The sequence below is a fragment of the Osmerus eperlanus genome, chromosome 18 (genome assembly GCF_963692335.1).
Source record: "Osmerus eperlanus chromosome 18, fOsmEpe2.1, whole genome shotgun sequence".
Classification (NCBI taxonomy): domain Eukaryota; kingdom Metazoa; phylum Chordata; class Actinopteri; order Osmeriformes; family Osmeridae; genus Osmerus; species Osmerus eperlanus.
In genome coordinates, this window is record NC_085035.1 from 12350619 (window position 1) to 12371087 (window position 20469).

The window sequence follows — 20469 nt, forward strand, 5'->3', positions numbered from 1 at the left end:
TTTACCGGCATTTAGAAAGAAAACATAAAAAAACGTTTGCAATCTGCCTCTGTACCAAAACTCTTCAGAAATCTCTTCCCCCCATTACACAAAGATATTTAGGAAATATTAGCTATGTAACATGCTGTATGTTTCAGGGCGTTAGTTTCTGTTGCTTGCCAGATTTTGTTTGTGATAACGAGCCAGGCCACATAAAGCTATGTAGCAAATTATGAATATAAAGTTATGTTACATCAACGTTAACTCATGTCAGCTCAGCTGTCTCCCAACTTAATGTTACGTAAGTTAAACGCTGTGGTACCGCGCTCCTTCCTTCAGAGAGAGATGTGAAAGCAGAGACCGAGTACTGATGTGCCTCTAAGAAAATAAAAAATATTACAATAATATTTAAAAAGCTGCATTGCCAAGGACACCGCACTACTTTAAGAGTGCACATTTTTTGTTCAAATACACAGTTACAGATCAAATGTAACTTTTTACCTAGTCAAACCCTACTTCTTGTGTGTTTTGAGTGGTCTGGTCTTGACCCGGTCTGATACGCAGATTTTCTATACACGTGTGAGGTTGTCTCTTGCTGTGGTCAAGAGGTCACGGAGCAGGCCTTGGACAATACACATATAGATAAAGGAATGTGCTAGGGTCAACTTAGGTTCAGTGCAAGATGCAGAGAATAGTACAAGCAATGATTGATGACAGCATCACCTGTGTGTTGTTTCTTCTGTGCATCAAGTTGTGGAATGAGTACCGTTTAAGGAGATGTTGTGATGGTAACTATATTTGTACAGTCCAGCCATATATAAAGGACTTCTGAGAGACATGTTTTCTCACTCATGCCAACCACTCTGCCTGTCGTGGTGACGTGATCCGAGCAGCTCGACTTAATAAACAAAGTCAACTCTTTTCATTGTGGTGCTTTCCTTTGCCCCTCCTCTGACAGAAAATCATCTAACAGTTGGCGTCACGGAACAGTATCTTCAGCTAGAACCCAGGTGAGCAGACTGTGATTATCATCATTAAATGATTGTGTTAACTTCTGCTTACCTGTGGGTACTGGTTGCTGGGGTAACGAACCTGGGTACATTTTAAAGGGGGAAATGATGATTTATGTACAGGAGAAGGCAAGAGGCACGACTTTGAGCTAGTCAAATGAATTAATAGAAAATTGGAAAACTATATCTTATTTCACTTGATGACTGATAATTGATTGTAATAGGAGAAGGCCTAACAGTTGCTTGGGGAACGGAAAACCGCGGAAACAGATACAGGACACAGACCGTGAGCAAGGGCTAGGCCGCTTGGCTTCTGATTGGTTAAATAGTTTTGTATCTGCGCAGGTCATATGATGCGGTGAAAGGCCGTTGTGTTAAATGATGTGTACGTATGGACCGTAAAATCCTCTAACAAAACATGGTTAGAAGGTCAGTAATTTAAGGGCAGGATTCCCGGTACTGTAAAGTCCGTTAACAAGTCTCGTTGCTGGTGTAACGATATAAAAACTTAGGTTGATGGTTGTAGATACGCACGTGATTAGTAAAACGTTGAAAGACACATTGAATTGAAGTGTAAGACTCGAGCAATGTTTCCCAAGGACTAAGAACGTATTATGATAAATTACAGTCATTCAAGTGCTAAATTTCTGAGTATAAGAATATCTGCTTAAAACATAATTACATATTAGATATAAATAAATAATTTAAAGTGAGATAAAAGACTTGACTCTGGATATAAGTATACTAACCTTGTTTTATAAACGTGCATGTAAACATGGGGTGCCAATCCAGTAAGACAAATATGCCACTGGTAGTTAAATTTAAGACTGAAAAAGATCTACCACGAAAAGAGCGTAAGTCAAAAATGTTAAAGACCAATCCACATTTGAAACAAGTTCCGAATAAGAGTTTATCAGAAATGTCCCAGAGAGAATGGATGCTCACTAAAGTCGGATTATTTTACGTGGAACCCTATTTAACTAATCTATATGAATGGACAGACGGACAAATACCGCTTGAGGGCACATTTGATAGACACCAGTTGCAGATTGCGCGAAAATATCTTATCGATAATCTAGCTGTCAGCAATTCGGATTGGGATACGGATTACATGCGAGAGGTATTTATTGCCTGGGAACTGATGAGTGAACAGTGGCCAGCAAATATTGCTAGAAAAGAAAGAAAAAATAAAAAGAAGCTAAACAGGTTCACAAACTTTGCAATGGAGCAGAATAGTTCTCAAACTGAGATGTCTACTGGTTCTCTGTTTACAAACAATAATTCCACAGGCACTGTTAACTCTCTGTATCCTCAGATACCAAGTTTCGACGGCCCCCCCGCTTATGACGAGGAGATGTATAACGACATTTATGACTGGCTATTTTTAGATTGCGGCTTTGTCGGACAGTCTAAAACACAGACCCCCCGAGCTACTGCTACATATGTTTTCCCTAGAGGTGTATTAGGACAATCAGTTGAGAAGTGGCGGGATCAATGTATTAACATGTGGCTTGATAACTGCAAAAAGGCTTTTGATACTGCAGATAGGAAATTTAAAGGAGACACGAAACGGATAAATGCTGAACAATTAAGATATACCAAAGAGAGTTTGCAGGCGGAATTCAAAAAGATATTTCATCTTTTGAGACAGGGTAAGAATATTGATGTTTATTGTGATCGGTTTACAGAGGTATTGATGGACACTTTTGTTGGAGCCGTAGAAGCGTATCAACTCAAGCATAACGTTAAATTAGATCCTAGGTCCCCAGTTTCCCCTAGAGATGTTAATGGAGTGTTGACGTGCATCTCAAAGGATGGTTTGCGGAAATGTCAACATGAGATTTTGGACTTGCTACAGCTCAGAACCGGGGAACATCAACCTAGTGGACGAGGTACATTTATGGGCCCATTATTGACTCTTGGAGATAAAATTTTAGACCGCCCTTTATCTTTATCTGAAATTTCTCGCATTGCGCAAGACGCCCCAAAGCCATTTATACATCCAAAAGCATTCATAAATTGGTACACGGCTGTTTTGATGCATTCAGGTTTAAGTGGAAAAGATTCCCGATACATTCTAACTACGTTAATGCCAAACGTGAAGTTGGAGACATTGATAGAGGCCTGTCCAACTTTATCTGTTGAATTTGACAGCCCTGAATATGATGACAGTGCCCATCCATGGTTGATTGCATCACAGGATTTTCTGTGAGGAGAATGCGAGGAGGCAGGATGATTCATGAGGCCATGCGTTAGCCCTTGTGTTATCTTCGGGTCATTCTGACCCATCAGTCATTGTGACCCACCGTCGTATTGCAACAACTTTACCAAAACAAGCCCACATTGCGGAAGTGTCTGAATTCTTACAGAAACACGCATTCCAGGAACGTGATGTGACTCAGGTACTAAATTGCAAACGTAAATCTGATGAGACTGTTTCTGGATATGCCAATCGCTTTCAAAAAACGTGGAAAGATGACGCTAAATTAGACATTAACGACTCTGAAGATACTTTCTTTGTTAGCATGTTCTTAAATGGATTGGATCCTAGATCGGCCTATACACTCAAATTGTCTACACCAGATTTGTTTTCATTGAGTCCAGTGAGATTGATGAGAAAAATAAGGGAACTTGAGGCAGTCGGATTGTTTAACGTTCAATCATCACGATTTCAGGCAGTGCAATTAGATCTACCCCTGACTAACAATACTGAAGCAGTATATCAAAATTCTGAGGATCAAAGGAATGTGCATTTTAACATGAACAATTCCACCCCAAATAGAGGTCGTTCCAACTTCAATAGGAATGGACAAAGACCATTTTGAGGAAATAAAGGCACATGTCGCTACTGTCGCAGACCAGGTCATTGGTTCAGAGATTGTCTCTTAAGAATGCAAGATGAAGAGAGAGGTGTTCATGATCGAGAAGTACCTCGCCCCTCCCAATCATGGAATGCTATTCCCCAGAGGCCAACTAGGGTACCACAGGCCACACAGCACACAGACACCCCAGCCAATTTGATGTGGGATAAGTGACGCTGTATATCGATGGATCTGGACAATGTATCATTAATGCCCCACAATTTCATATTTCAGATAAACCCTCTGAAATACCACAATTGAGTTTGAGTATTGCAGGAAAAATAATTCCCTTTTTGGTTGATACTGGAGCCACCATTTCCTGCTTAAGGAAAACAGATATTGATTGTCCCCTGAGTAAAGATACTGTCCAGTCCGTCGGCATCAGTGGTAAGCCTCAGATAGACCCTATGTCACTTCCATTACAGATTGATTTTGATGATTATAAATTACAACATTCTTTCATAGTTAGCGCAACTTCTCCAATGGCATTATTGGGAAGAGACTTATTAAGTAAATTGAATGCAACCATCTTATGTTCGCAGGATGGGATCGAGGTCCACATACCCCCGAATAATGCTTATCAGCTTTTCTCTGGTGGTGTTGAGACATACCATATAGCTAAGTCTATTTTAGAAGACGTTGAGTTTGTGAAAACTTTATCTACCATTAGTGGTATTAAGAAATTGGCCTCTTGTAATGTTGCTGCAGCGGCTAGGATTGTTAATCTGAAATCAGTGGACGTTCCTTTTTCAGATAAACTTATAGATCCAGACACCTTACAGGAAGTGCCAAGGAACATATTTATCTCACCACATGGGATTCTGTTATTATGGAAGACTACTTCTGATAACATTGAGACCTTTGTGTGTGCAGTAAGGAATGATTTTTCGGATGTCCCGCATTTGGTTGATTATTTTAATCATTATTTATTGAAGTCCCCTGATCATGAGGAGACTCATAAAAGTTGTGTCATCTGGACGTATGGCTTAGAACCTACTCACTTTTTTATTAAAGACGTACAAACTGATGTGAAACCACAGATTCGTAATGATGGTAATATTAAGATATCATTATGTGCACCATCTGTGTTGCGTGAGGTGCCTTCTACTCTATGGGCACTACATGCAAACCATGTGGGATTATTGGATGTACCACCTTATGAAGCTAAGGTTAACATGAGTAAATATCCGGTTTACATTAAACAATATCCTTTATCCAAAGAAAAAGAAGAGGGGATTAAACCTGTTATTGACAGTTTATTACAGCAAGGCGTTATATGTAAAGCCCAGTCCCCAAATAACACTCCTATTAATCCCATATTGAAACCAGGTACTAACAAGTATCGTTTTACACAAGATTTAAGGAAGATTAATGAAGCAGTCATACCTATTTCACCTATAGTACCTGACATTAATTCAATACTAACAGCATTACCAGCTGACTCTCAATGGTACACAGTGGTCGATCTCTCATCTGTATATTTCTCAATCCCTATTCATAAAAACACTCAACCGTTATTTGCATTCACATTTCAACAACAACAATATATTTGGACACGCCTTCCAATGGGTTATGTTGATTCAGCAGCTGTCTATAGTGCAATGGTTAATAGGCATCTGGCACAATTATCACTCCCATGTAACTTGACCTTATTGCAATATGTGGACGACATTCTGGTGGCGGCCAGAAATGAGACAGAATGTGTCTCAGATTCGATAGCCCTGCTCAAACATTTGGCAGCAGGTGGACACCGGGCCTCACTTGCTAAACTTCAATTCTGTCAAGAATCGGTGAACTATCTGGGATATATTTTAAAGGATGGCTGTCGATCTCTGTCACAGGAAAGAGTGAACAGCATTAAGGACATTGTACGACCAAGGAACAAAACTGAGATGTTGTCTTTCCTAGGATTGGTGAACTATTGCAGAAATTGGATTGCTGAATACGCAGTTCATGATGCAGAACTACGCAAAGCCACCCTCAAAGACTCTCCAGAGGTCATTTAGTGGAATGAGGAAATGAAACATGCTTTTCGTCACATCAAGTATCTTTTGTGTACTGCACCTGCACTGGGATTACCCGACTACAAACTGACTTTTCACTTATACGTTGCAGATAATGGTGAAGTAGTTTCAGCCGTTCTGGGACAGGAACATGGAAATGGAGTTAGGCCAGTAGCCTATTACGGTAAAATGTTGCCACTAATAGTTAAAGGCATGGTTCCCTGTTTAAGAGCTGTTGCATCTGCTGCTTTGATGGTGGAAAAGGCACAAACTATAGTTCTTGGACATCCCATGGTATTACACACTTCACATACCGTGAACATTATCTTAGTGAATATTACTACACAACATATGACAAGCCAAAGACGTAGCAATTACGAACACATTTTGACAGGAACTCAAAATTTGACTATTTCCACGGCCACACACACTAATCCAGCTGTGCATTTAAAAGCTTTATTGCATGGAACAGAGTTAGATGATGTAGTTCCTCATGATTGCATGGATATCATCAATTCGTCATCCAGTGTAAGGACAGACTTACAACAAACAGCTTTGGAACATAGTGATTTTACTTTATTTTGTGATGGTTCATCAATGCGCCCAGATGATAAAACTATTCTTCGGGATATTCCATAGTGGATAATTTTGGAAATTGTATCGAAGCACATAGATTACCTGTGTCTTCTGCACAAGCTGCCGAAATAGTAGCGTTAACTAGATCTTGTATATACGCCAAAGATAGATCAGTTACCATATATACGGATTCCAAATATGCATTTTCAGTGGCACATGATTTCAGTAAGATTTGGGAGAATAGAGGATTTGTAACTACTGCAGGTAGGCCCATACAGCACGCAGACTTAGTAAGAGGATTATTAGATGCTATGATGTTACCAACTAACATTGCTATAGTAAAATGTGCGGGTCATTCAAAGGCAGATTCTGATATTGCAAAAGGTAATAACTTGGCCGACAAACATGCAAAGGAAGCAGCTTTAAATGCGTCCTTCCCACCGTGGATGAATCACTCTTTCGTGAATATTCAAATTTCAGAGCCTCCGTTTACTATTGATGACTTAATATCGTTTCAGAATCAGGCGACGCAATCTGAAGTTCAACTTTGGGAGAAGAAAGGATGCGTGAAGCGCGATGATGGTTTATGGAAAAATGTGGATGACAGAATAGCATTACCAAAAATAGCATATGAATCCTTAATATCCTATGTATATGGCGTTACTCATGTAGGGTATAAAAGCATCATGCCCTATATTTCACAATTGTTCTTCACAATTGGATTGGAACAACAAGTTAGAGATTTTGTTAAGAGATGCTTAATCTGCGCTCGTTGTAATCCACATGTCAATCCAGCTAAAAGAGATCATTTGCCAAAACCTGAAGGTCCTTTCCAACAATTACAGATAGATTTCACTCACATGCCCAAGTGCAGAGGATTTTCGTATCTTCTAGTGATAGTGGATCGATTTTCAAAATGGCCAGAAGCCTTCGCAACAAGGAAAGAAAACGCTCAAACAGTAGTCAAGTGTTTGATGGAACATGTTATTCCTCGCTTTGGGATACCAAATGGAATAGATTCTGACAATGGCACTCCTTTCACGTCTAGAGTAACTAAACAATTAGCAGCTGCATTGGGGATTAATTGGACATTTCATATTCCTTATAACCCTCAAAGCTCAGCACAGGTGGAAAGAACGAATAGGACCATTAAAGAAAAATTGGTGAAACTACATCAGACTAAACAGACGACGTGGATAGACGCCCTTCCACAGGTGCTTCTATCAATCAGAGCTATGGCTAATTCAGGTACAGGATTGGCCCCCCATGAAGGTTTAATGGCTAGACCTTTTCCTTTAGGTGTGCTGATGGACAAGACACCAGCGAATGATTTAACCTTGTTGCAGGAGACTCAACAAAATTATGTGAAGCAGTTATGGTCTTTTGTGTCTGACAATAATCAACATGTAACAAATTCTCTTCCAGCTCCAGGTGAGCAGAGTATTCATAGTTTTAAGCCAGGTGATTATGTTTTAGTACGCAGTTTAAAAACATTGGCACAGCAAGATCAGCCAAGGTTTGGACCTCCAACTCAGGTTCTTTTGGTAACCAGAACGGCTGTTAAGGTTAAAGGTCAACCACAATGGATCCATGTGTCACAACTACGACAAGCACCTCCTATAGCAGATGCGATATAGGACTTATGGAATGATGCAGACAGAACATCAAAGGATGGGTAATATTTCTCACCTCAGCATAAATATTTCATTATCCTGAGTGTGGATATGGTGTTGTTTTCTCTTTCTATTTCATGATATATAGAAGTGGAGATATTGGCGGTAATACCAAGCAGTGAGCACCACAAGACCAGAAAAAAGGATGGGGGATACTCCACAGAGAATTCGGATCAAGTTCATGGTCGTGCGGAGCATCATCTTCATACTAGCGTTGATCACGGTCAATTATGCGGTCATGCTCGAACACCCTACTAATTCGGATGACGATTCATGGGATGATACCAAGGCAGGGATAGTGGTTCAAAAAGAATTAACTGAACATTCTAAAACTGATCAGCATGTTCATACACATGTGCGTCGTAACGTTACAACACCTACAAGTATTCTTGGAGTGGAAGTACAGAATCATATTCCTATGAATGAATCAGATATGATTTGTTTAATTTATCCATTGATGACAACAGGAAGAAAACCATTCTATGTTCAGAAAGGAAACAGCGCTAGCAATCAAGGCAGAATACGAATCACTTGACGGTGAAGAAGTGTTAATACTAAGTCAAGCACTTATGTTTACCGAGCCCAGCACAGTTACTGTTGAGTACTGTAATGCATTCTGGAAGAAGCTCACTCCTAAGCTTCTAGTTCAGAGAGATTTGGATGCTTATGATAATATTCAACCGATAGTTATTAGAGCTACACGAATGAAGGCACCTCTAACTTGTCTAAGTTATACACAAGGCGTTAAAACAGTGCATAAGATGGGTTTTACTCAGGGTTGTCCAGATAAGAGGATCTTCCTGGGAACACTTCATCCGTGGCCTGCTACTGATCTTATGATTTGACTTTGTGATAACAACCTTTACACTTATCTTCCACTTTATTGGAAAGGTAGATGTGCTCCTTATTGGATACCACCTAGTACTGTATTTGGGAGAGTTCCAATTCCCACATCATGGCCAGAAAGTTCACCTGATGATCTATCTGGAACCTTTAAAGAAAATGATGAAGTAAAATATACCGATGAGGATATGCCAGTCAATAAGGATCATCCTTTTGTATCTAATCTATGGTACAGCGCTCTTAAAGGTAGGGTTCAAAAACTAACACCTAATTCTTGCTATGCATGCTCCATGCTACCTCAATCAACAGAAGAATTGTTTCCCTATTGGACAGTTCCACTTCAAGGTCCTGAAGGATTACCATCCATGTGCCTTCTTGCTTATCAGTATGTATTGCAAAAGCATCCGTTGTTAGGTGATCAACCTAATTCAAAGATTCCATTACGACCAATTATTGTGCTGAATAACATCTACGTAGCCAAATCTAGTAACATGGTAGTCAAAGCCAAAGGATTATTGAATATGATGTCACAGTATATAATCTATACAAATATTTCCATAAATCAGGGAAATGAGCCGGATTTACAGAATTCTCATGCTACTATATTCTCTGTACCTGAGGATTTGCCGTCATTGGTAGGATGTACAATATTCTACAAGAAACATATGGTTTCCGTGCCTAATGATTTATCTGTAGTTCCTACTAAAGTATCAGCTAATATCAATTCGTCCTCCAGTTATGAAGTTTGCCTTAGAGGAGTAGAGAAGGATTCTTTTGGAGCAAAATAAGTAGGTTTCTTGCGAATCGCTCAGTGTCAGAGCATCTTTGAGTATCCGGGGTTAGGATATCACGTTACATCAATGGGAACTCCGCCCACCCCAGGTTTTAATTGGTGTTGTGGTGATAATGTATGGACAAGTCTACCACCATTATTCAGAGGACTTTGTGGAGTATGTACGTTGAACGATCTATTATATGTAGTCGAACCTATTGAATTCATGACACATCATCGTACTGGTTCTAGAGCTAAGCGTTCCAATGTTGAAACTATGGGTTATGTACATTTGCAAAACACTGATGCAACTGATTTGGCTGGTAGATATAGTGCTTTACCCCGTGATTTCAGGATATTTACACGTACTCAGCTAGTGTTCAAAACAATCTTTTGGAATACTGAACTTCAATATTCTAATCATTACATGATAGCATTAACTCGTCATGATGTTGCTAGAGTGGCTAATGCTACACTTATGGGATTTCAGGCGTTGGGAGCTAAAGTTGCTGCAATTAGAGAATTTACCATAAATAATAGAATTGCTTGGGACGCAATCACTGCCGCTCAGGGAGGTGTTTGTGCTATTGTAGGTGACGATTCATGTTGCACCTATCTTCCCTCAGAATCTGAAGGTCTTGGTAATTTGTCTAAAGCTATTGACAACATTAGAGACATACAGGAGAACATTGTTAGGACCAATCGAGATGCCAGAATGTTGGGAGGATATCATAATAATCAGATCTTGGATGTCATAGCTAACATGTTCAAAGGCAATTCTCTACTGACATGGATTGTAGGAATTTTGACACCAGTGTTTCTGGTAATCATACTTGTTATAGTGATCATGGGTTGCTGTTTTCCAATATTTCGAGCACTAATGGTGAGATCTCTGCACTCCATTACTAACATGCCGGTTATTACTACGGGTAACATAGCGGTTAACATCAAGTCCATTAGAGGACGTTCTGATACTTCTTCTGAAAGTTCATTCTCGTCCATAGATTCCATCAAAAATGTTGATTAATAGAGATAGTGTTGCATGTCATGAAATGTCTAATTATGAGTGCAAAATGAGTCGGACAGATGGAGATGGAGAAGGAGAGGCCATACCTAGAGAGGAATTCGAGTTCGGCTGAACCTTGGATGAAGACATCCTCTGTCATGGAAATTTTGGAATACAGTTATAATGTGTGTGTTTCATATATGAGGAATGTGTTTTAACGGAAGTCTAAAGTTGATTAAGAGTCAACTACATTTGGTAGAGATGCCATTTGCAGTTTTATAACTAGGAGACGGGAAGTCTGGGTGACCTGAGAGAGTTCTTGTCACCTGGGGGGAAGAGACAGTTGGTCTGGAGACAAATGTGGATTCAACTGTATTGTTATTGTGATCTGCTGCTCTGACCCTTCCTGTAGACTTGTTTGAAGTGGCCCACACAAAGGACAGTTGACCATTTGACTGGTGAACCCCTGTGGTTTTACTATCTACTGGTTTGGGGAGAGAGGCCACAATAAAGAACCGTGGGACCTTGATATGAAGTCACTGTCACTGAGCAGTGCTGACCAATCACAGAGTTCAGAATAACCATTTGATCTAAAGTTTATATAAGGCAGGGTTTTGGGGTTGTTCTGTATCACTCTGGCGAACGACCTGTGGCTAGCACCTCCTTCGTTAGACTGATCACAAAGTACTTTGTTAAATCATGATCTGTATAAGCAAAATAAATTTATTGTAACCGCCATCTCTTGACTATTCAAATCTACACAGTGCCACTAGAATTTTTCCATATCACTTGGTGGCCCGTAAGGGGATCCTCGCCTGCTCGGCGTATCACGGACAAGGACTCCCTTAGAAAAGGTGATCTGATCAATCCGGCATTGCCGCCTTTACCTCTATCCAAAATTTTCAGAGAAAGCGGGGCCGATTCGAGGGGGTGCTTGACTGGTTGCGCTTTGACTGATGCGGGATCTTGAAAGAACCGGTAGATATTCTTTTGTGGCTTCTGTGTAATTTGAGTTGTCTAAATGTGTGTTGTTTAGACTATGGTCAATAATTCGGTTTAATTAGTAATAGGGCGGAGACTGGAGAAGAGCTTTGTCCTGTACGTGCAAGTCGTACGAAATTAATAGGGCGGTGATCGGAGAAGATCTTTCGTCCTGTACGTGCAAGTCGTACAAATTAATCGGGTAAGGCCGGAGAACTTATCCTTTACGTGAAAGTCGTAAAAAAGCATGCAGGGAAAGTGTGCTGACGAGCGCACAAAAGGGTGATAAATTCACATGTTATATCGTGTTATGTGTCTTTTGAGACCCTAGGATTAGAATATGTTGGGTTAGTGATAGTTTGAGAAATTGTATTGGCTTTGGTGGTCATAACAGTTCTTATTTATTTACGGCCAAAACGTGATTCTAAGTCCCGAGAGAAAAGTATACTAGTCAGCTGTGTGAGTGAGAGTGTTTACAAAGGGTTTGAGTCCCTGAAGGTGGAGAACAAAGAAAAAGAAAAAAAGTGAAGAAAGGCCTGAATTATGAAATTTCAAAGTTAGTAACGCACGCGTGTTCATTTTTTGTTTTAATTGCAAGTTATGTTTTTTGAGGTTAAAAGAAGTATGAGTAACTAATGGTGTCTATTATTCAACCTATATACAAATTACAAAAATCAAAATTTTAATTATTTTTCAAAACTTTAATTATTTTTCGGTTTGAATATTTGTAATTTATGATTGTGCAGTTATTTTCATTGAAAGTTGTGAAGTCGGAATTTAATTGTTTTTAGAAAAGAAAAGGGGTAATTGTGTCTTTATTTTCCGTTGTTGGTTATCGTTTATGGATTGTAATTCTGAAAATGAATGGTCTGGAGACAGAATTGACCTGTCCAAACATCGATTACATGAAGCAAAAGTATGGTAACGATAGTTTATTGCAAATGCAAATATGGATTGATAAATGTGGATTTTCGAGTGTGGAGTCGTTTTGTTTTAAGGACCTTATTGTATTGCGAAATGGGTTCGTGGAGAGAAATAGATACACGATTTTTTTTTGAAGTGGAGAAAAGAATAGATTTTAGCCTGATTGGAGAGCTTTTTTTCTGATTGGGTGGAGATAGGTAGAGGGATAAAGAAATATTAGGACAGAATAGTGTGGGGAATTTTTCATCTATTTCCCCACAGATTCACGATTGAGATTTTCTGGCTGTTCCGCAAACAAATTTCGCCTCATCCGCAGCCAGGGGTGTTGCGGCAGGATGCGCGGGCGCATGAGGGTTTGCGGGAATGCGAGAACAGAATACGAAGCCATTTCTTCTTCATTTCTTCTGACAGCCGGTTATATCTAGGAAAAGTCAAGAAAGTAGGATCCTGGAATGTTTTTTATAGATTTGCTTTGGATTCCCGCAAAGATTGAAGCTTGTGCCTTGACTTGCAATTGCCATTGTGTTTCCAAGAAGGAAAGGTTAAAGTCCTCTCCGGAACAAAGGGTTTGAGTCCCTGTTGTGTTTGGAATAAGCGTGTTGTGGGCTATGGTCAAAGCTGATGCAGAGCGTGTTGACATGCTGTTGAAAAAACATGTAGGCCAACACGAATTGCTAGGTAAGGTCAATCCAAAATGCGTGCTTTAATTGTGGCAATTTGAGCAAAATGTACGTGAATGTCCGGAGATGTGTCATCTTTGTTGAAAGTTTTCTGGAAATTGTGAGCGAACTCTCGCAAAATCAGAGGGGTTCGTGACCGGAAGTTGAGTTTCGAAATGGTGGCGTACAATGTTTATCGGTTGACACTGTTGGTAGAGGAGAGACGATTGTTTTACAACTCTGTGTTAACCGTTATATGTTTGATGTTAGACTTTACATCGGTCTGATTACCGCCAGAAGGCATTTGTTTTTGAAGACGGAGGCATTCTGTTTTGAAAATGCTAATGTTAATTCTTTGACTGAATTCTCCACTTGAAAAGAGGCGCATGCGCTTGAGCCTAGCGGAAGTTGATTCTTTCAGTGAAGCTCATTCTGCGTGCAGTGCCCACACGTGAGTGCAAAAAAAAAAAATATATCACTCATTTTATTGAGAATTTGACGTTGAATTGTGAAGTATATTGGTTGGGAAAACAGATGTGTGTTTCTGTTTCTTTGTCGAACTTAAGAAAATATTGTGAGTTGCCATACTCTTGATTTGGAAATTATGTACAGACCGATTTTCTATATTATGAGCTTGATTCGTTGTTGAATAACGCGCTGGAAATTTAGTGTTTGGGTTGGATAATTGGTAAAAGGCCAGTTTTGGCAATGAAAGCGGTATTCATTTTAGGAATTACAATCCCGGGGTTATTGAAACTTTTATAGAAAGTTATGTGTTCAAACGGAAATGTTATGTTGTTTAAGGAATATTTTTGTTTATGTCTGGAAATGTTCGATGGTTTTATTTGTAATTTTGTGGGAGTTCACAGATGTTACTGTTGTTTAAAGAAATATGTAAAGGGTTATGAAGAAGTGATTAGAAAGATTGAGCCAGTTGAGACCGAATTGCGTTTGTTGTTAAGGGCAAAGGTGCTACATATGTGTGTTTATTGCTGCTGAGATGATTTGTTGAAATGTGTTGGGTTTGGTGGTATTCATATTTACCTATTTAAATGGACTTGAAGTTGAAGCTTTGTCCAACCAGAATGCTAATACATGGGTAAACTGTCGTCCTCTGACGAGTGATATTAGGTGCATATGTAGGTTTCGGAGCCTAATTTTTATGTTGAAATTAAAATGGTACTAATGGTTGATAGACTTGAAAAGATAATCCAGGCTGTGACTGTTGGTTAATGGCTAATGGTGAAAACGTGGAGGAAGTGCATTTTGTTCTGTCCCGAGACAAAGGAGAGTCCAGAAAGTTGAATTTGCAACTATGGCAACGACATTGGCTAACAAACTAACAGACCGACAGGCGGGTACAGGCTAGTAAAGGAATTGCAGCTTGATATTTGAGATCCAGGATGAGTAACCGCATGACGCATGCGCAGATGGAGGTTGAGAAATTTACAAAGACGCAAATTTAGAGAAATAGATACATTTGGAGCGAATTTTACTTATTAATTTGGTTACTTTTGAAATATGTTACGTGATGAGTATTTTGAGACATTTGCTAACAAGGTTTTGTTTGTTTGAGGACATTTTAAATGAGTTTCAGAAATTCCGAGGAAAGGTGGGGGCTAAAAGAGTCCCGTTACGTTGAGTCTTACAAAGGTGATCCCAGAGGGTGTAATTCTGCATAATTATGTGAGTATTAATGGTGAAAGATGTGTCCGTTTAGATGAATTCGAAGTTTGGTGGTTTACGAATGTATGATTTAACATTTGTTCTAAATCCTAGCCAAACAGGGAGGTAGGAGCCTTTCAGACCAGAACTTGTATTTACGAGCGGAAAATCTGTGGTGTGTGATGGTCTCCATAAAAATGCAGAAATTAGACCCTGGTTCATAAATTAGTTCTAATTGGATTGGAAAAGTTATACTTTAGCAAAATTAAGTGAATAGATGGTAAACGCCAACCATCTGTGTTGTTTAAAAGAAATGAAAAAAGGTTGAGAGTTTTTGCTTTGTTCCAGAGCGCGCTGTTTGATGCGAGTTTGAAATGCGCGATTGTTTATTTGAGTTGATACACTAACAAAGAGTAATTGAGATAGCTGGTAAATATAGGAATATTCAAAGGTGTATACATTACATGCTTTGATAAAACTTTTGAGGTGTTAAAGAATAAGGTTTTGTTTTACGGGTTTATGTTAAATTGGGAATTTAAAGGTTTAAAAGAAAAAGGGAGAGTTTATATTTTCTTTTGTCTTAAGGGCATGGTACAATGTTTTGGGATACACAGTTAGGCTGTGATGAGGTTGTATCATTATGGTATTGGTTCATAAAGAGGGTTATGATAATTTGGTTTTGAAATAATTTGGGAAGACTCATTAAGTCTGATAAATTGTGGTTATGATGGTTTGTGCTAAGTAGCTTGTTCTGGACTGCAGCCAAAGCAAGTTATGAAGTTCTACCTATCTAACCTATATAGAAATATAGATGGGGTATAAGTTTGGTTAATGGTTACATTAAGAACATTTTATGGTCTATGTTTTATTTTGGAATCATACAGATTAAATTCTGGTTTAGGGTAGTGATGCTAGTTTTCTACATGTCTTGGAAAAAGAGAGAGTTTATTTGGTGAATTTAAATACAGGGAAAAAATTAAAAGGGAATCTGAAATTTAAAGGTATTCATTTGAACTGTTCCTAAAGGTTTTTGAAGAAAAGATAATAAGAGACTAAAAGTTGAGGTTATTCGTAATTTGGCTGTTTTCTAAAATAGCTTTATTTTATACAAATTGGTTCAAAAGTTGGTTGCTTCAGTGTAAGCTTGTTAATTCATAAAAGGGAAAAGAGTTAAAATATTTACTGATAGTTAAATACATCATTGGTGTTACATATGATTTTGGGAAAGGTATGGAAACAGGAAGTTTCTTATTTTCACTTATAGAACAACTTGCTGTATGCAAATGTGGAATTCACTCTAACAATTATGATTATTCCACAGGGAAAATGCTAGTGCTGATACTAGCTGGAGCAGTTTCTAGATTGCCTGAATGGATTGATGAACTAACTAGAATATGTTTTTGATGTTGATATGTTTACAGGAAGTGATGAGATGATGTTGCTATGTCCGGATGAGCCTAACTTGACAAATTTGGGCTTACAGGACTCTTTTGAGGAAAATTGTTGTGTGACCTTGATACAACATTTGTTACAGATTCTTTAAGGGAAGCGCAGGCTTCTTAGAGAGGAAGAGGTGACGTTTAGGAATTTATGACTGACTGATGACTGACTGATCCAAACAGAGTGACTATGGGGGTTTTATGGTTTTATGAATTTAGTTTCAGTAGTTTGGATTTGTGATAGGATTGTGAGGGTTTGATATGATATTGCTGAGTTGAAAATATTGGACTGTATTTAACCCAGAGTGAGAATTTTGTTTTGTTTGAGTATATTTGATAAGAATTACAGAATACAGCGGACAGATGGAGAAAGGAATGGTGGAATGGAGATTCGAACTTGGACAAATCCACAAGAAAATGCGTTTTGGAAAAAGGAAGGATATGAGAATAAAAATGGAGGTTGTATGGTCTGCATAAAACATTTATCTTGAGATTTTGCTAAGTTAACACATGGAAAGATCATGCCTCTACAGTTTGTGTGATATCAAGAAGAATGCATTATTTTAGCATACAAGAGGATTTGTAATGGATGCATAGTCATTTTGTTAATACTTCATATGTGGGACAAGTATTATGAGAAAAGGAATTTAAACACGATAAGCTTCACAGTTAAGGTTAGAGAAACCATTTGGGTATTAATAGATGGATTTTGGAGAAGTGATACTGTTTAATGATTGTTGATGGGAAGAAGTTTTAGACTTCTCAGGGGCTCAGTGATCAAGCTTTTGTTAATTGAGATTATTTTCGATGGGATTTTTCTTTGAAGTTATGTACACACTTGTTTAAGGAAGTTATTTTGGTGTTGAAAGGATTCAACATTGTGTTAATCACTTCAGTTGAATGAGAGAACAGAACTTTGAAGACTAAGTCAGACGACAAGAAGTCAGTTACCTTTAACTGACCTCTGTGAGAATGTGCTTGTTTATCACTGTGCAACCTTTTTGGAGTCTATTTTGTGTGAGATTCACAGGCAGGTGAAGGAGGCTATTCCTATGACTGGACCGCTGCATGATTTGATACCAGAGGACTGGATCGTGGTGAAGGACCTGAAACGCCTGGTAGAAACCCAAGGTGGACGGGGCCATACCAGATTCTCCTGACGACCAATTCGGCGGTTAAGATCGAGGGGAGAGCAACGTGGATACATGCTAACCATTGCGTGCACCTTGTCTGGAGACGGAAGCATTGGATACGCGTTCTGCGTAGTACCAAGGAAATTTCCGAGCTGTACGCGAAGTGCAGTGTCGTTGAAAGTTGCCCTGAGCAATTTGATCGTCGTTTGCAATCGATTCGACTAGACTACACCGCCTGACAGAAGTTTGCCTACATCCAACTAAAGATGGCATCAGTTCCGACAACCTGGACTTTGTGGTGTACGGGGTACAATGGGTTTTGTCTTGAGACTAGCATTTCTTATGTTAATGTTTGAATTATTTTTCTTAATTAACTGTTTGGGTTTATGGAATTGTAAAAAAATAAATAAAAATATTTTGGAATTGTCATGGAAATTTTGGAATACAGTTATAATGTGTGTGTTTCATATATGAGGAATGTGTTTTAACGGAAGTCTAAAGTTGATTAAGAGTCAACTACATTTGGTAGAGATGCCATTTGCAGTTTTATAACTAGGAGACGGGAAGTCTGGGTGACCTGAGAGAGTTCTTGTCACCTGGGGGGAAGAGACAGTTGGTCTGGAGACAAATGTGGATTCAACTGTATTGTTATTGTGATCTGCTGCTCTGACCCTTCCTGTAGACTTGTTTGAAGTGGCCCACACAAAGGACAGTTGACCATTTGACTGGTGAACCCCTGTGGTTTTACTATCTACTGGTTTGGGGAGAGAGGCCACAATAAAGAACCGTGGGACCTTGATATGAAGTCACTGTCACTGAGCAGTGCTGACCAATCACAGAGTTCAGAATAACCATTTGATCTAAAGTTTATATAAGGCAGGGTTTTGGGGTTGTTCTGTATCACTCTGGCGAACGACCTGTGGCTAGCACCTCCTTCGTTAGACTGATCACAAAGTACTTTGTTAAATCATGATCTGTATAAGCAAAATAAATTTATTGTAACCGCCATCTCTTGACTATTCAAATCTACACAGTGCCACTAGAATTTTTCCATATCACCTCTTTCTTGAAATTTGTTTGTGTGCAATGTTGATTTAAGTTCACAGCCTTCCTTACGTTAGGGATGTAATGATGTGATAATGAATAGTCGTAGTAATGAATTGTGTTGAGAGTTATGTATATTTAGCATGTGAGTGTTGTGAACTTAGCATTGTCACACTGACAGATGACATTTGGTGATTTTATCCTTGCTCGGAAGGAGTTTTGACCAAATGATTGTCTAAGTGTGAAGTGTAGAGTAGATTAGCATTATCTTTTACTCATTCTTTGTCAAGTGTGGAGTGAGGTTTTGTTTGTGCGAGTATAGATTACAGGTGACTGATAACTCATGCATCATTGATAATTGTGATGGGAATTCAATTGGATTCCAGTGTGATTTAAACGGTGCAGGCTTCTCAGACATTTGTACAGTGATTCGTGTGTTGAAAATGGTAAAACCATTTCCAAAGATAGAAAAGGGAGGACTGATACGCAGATTTTCTATACACGTGTGAGGTTGTCTCTTGCTGTGGTCAAGAGGTCACGGAGCAGGCCTTGGACAATACACATATAGATAAAGGAATGTGCTAGGGTCAACTTAGGTTCAGTGCAAGATGCAGAGAATAGTACAAGCAATGATTGATGACAGCATCACCTGTGTGTTGTTTCTTCTGTGCATCAAGTTGTGGAATGAGTACCGTTTAAGGAGATGTTGTGATGGTAACTATATTTGTACAGTCCAGCCATATATAAAGGACTTCTGAGAGACATGTTTTCTCACTCATGCCAACCACTCTGCCTGTCGTGGTGACGTGATCTGAGCAGCTCGACTTAATAAGCAATGTCAACTCTTTTCATTGTGGTGCTTTAATTGGCCTCTCCTCTGACAGAAAATCATCTAACACGGTCTCACCCTGCCTTGGTCTTGGACTTGACTCGGTATCGCCCAGTCTTGGTCTTAGTCTTGACCCGGTTTCGACCCCTCAAAGTCTCGGTCTTGATACACTCTGGTTTTGGTCATGACTTGGTTTCGGTTTAGGTGGTCTTGACTACAACACTGTCACCTGATCCTGACCTCCTGCCTGGCCTGACTCTGAACCTGCCTGCTGCCCTGTACCTGAATGACTCTGCCTTGTGGATTACGACCCTTGACTGCCCTGACTATTCATTGGCCGGTCCCCTTGTACCTTTAATAGACCACAAACATACGACCAATGTGTGGTTCAGTGCGTGGTGTGAGATTACAACTATAGTTGTGTCATGTTGAACATGAATACAGACCTCAGTGTCTCCAGCTTGCAGAGTGGATTCCCCAGTCCAGCAGAGAGCAGCTTCATGCCGGCATCCTTCAGATCATTGTTACTTAGCTCCAGATGTCTCAGGAAGGAGGTTGACTTCAGAGTTGAGCTCAGAGAAGCACAGCCTTCCTCTGTGATGTGACAGCCTGACAGCCTGTAGAAGGTAATCATGATATTGATTACAGACACTACTATTTTCTAGAGGTAGAAATAAAGAATATCAGTCTGATCATTTCCTATGGGTGTTGTTATTTATTAATGTCACCCAGCGGTGAAATGTACATCTCCAAATTTAAGCAAGGTCAAAGGCACCAAAGCTAAGGTGCGAGTGAAATCTGAAACCCCCACAACAGGTGACCAATTGTGTTATGCGTAAGATCGAAGACCATCTGTAACTATCAATAGTAAAATAGCACATGAAAATAGGTGAGCAGTATGTAATTGGATGCCTGGGGGGTAAAGATCAGTTGGGTTCCGGAACCTGCTCACATTTATTGGGATTTTTGTCATCTAAGTCACCAAGTTCCAGTGCCGTTTTTTGAACTTTGAAGATTGATTGAAAACTTTGAACATTTTCAAACAACAGCACAAAAGCTGCCAGATGTATAA

General features: G+C 39.3%; 1 protein-coding gene across 2 annotated transcripts in view; it reads right to left on the reverse strand.

Moving 5' to 3' along the window:
* The window catches only part of LOC134038955 (protein NLRC3-like), a 71260-nt gene that overhangs the window by 25400 nt on the left and 25391 nt on the right, over positions 1-20469 (reverse strand). The window contains exon 8 of one of the 2 annotated variants that reach the window (XM_062484659.1): positions 19844-20014. The exons of the other annotated variant lie outside the window; for it this stretch is intronic. Within the exon in view, the coding sequence (XP_062340643.1) occupies positions 19844-20014 (171 nt within the window). The remainder of the gene's footprint in view (positions 1-19843; positions 20015-20469) is intronic. 2 annotated transcript variants of the gene reach the window in all.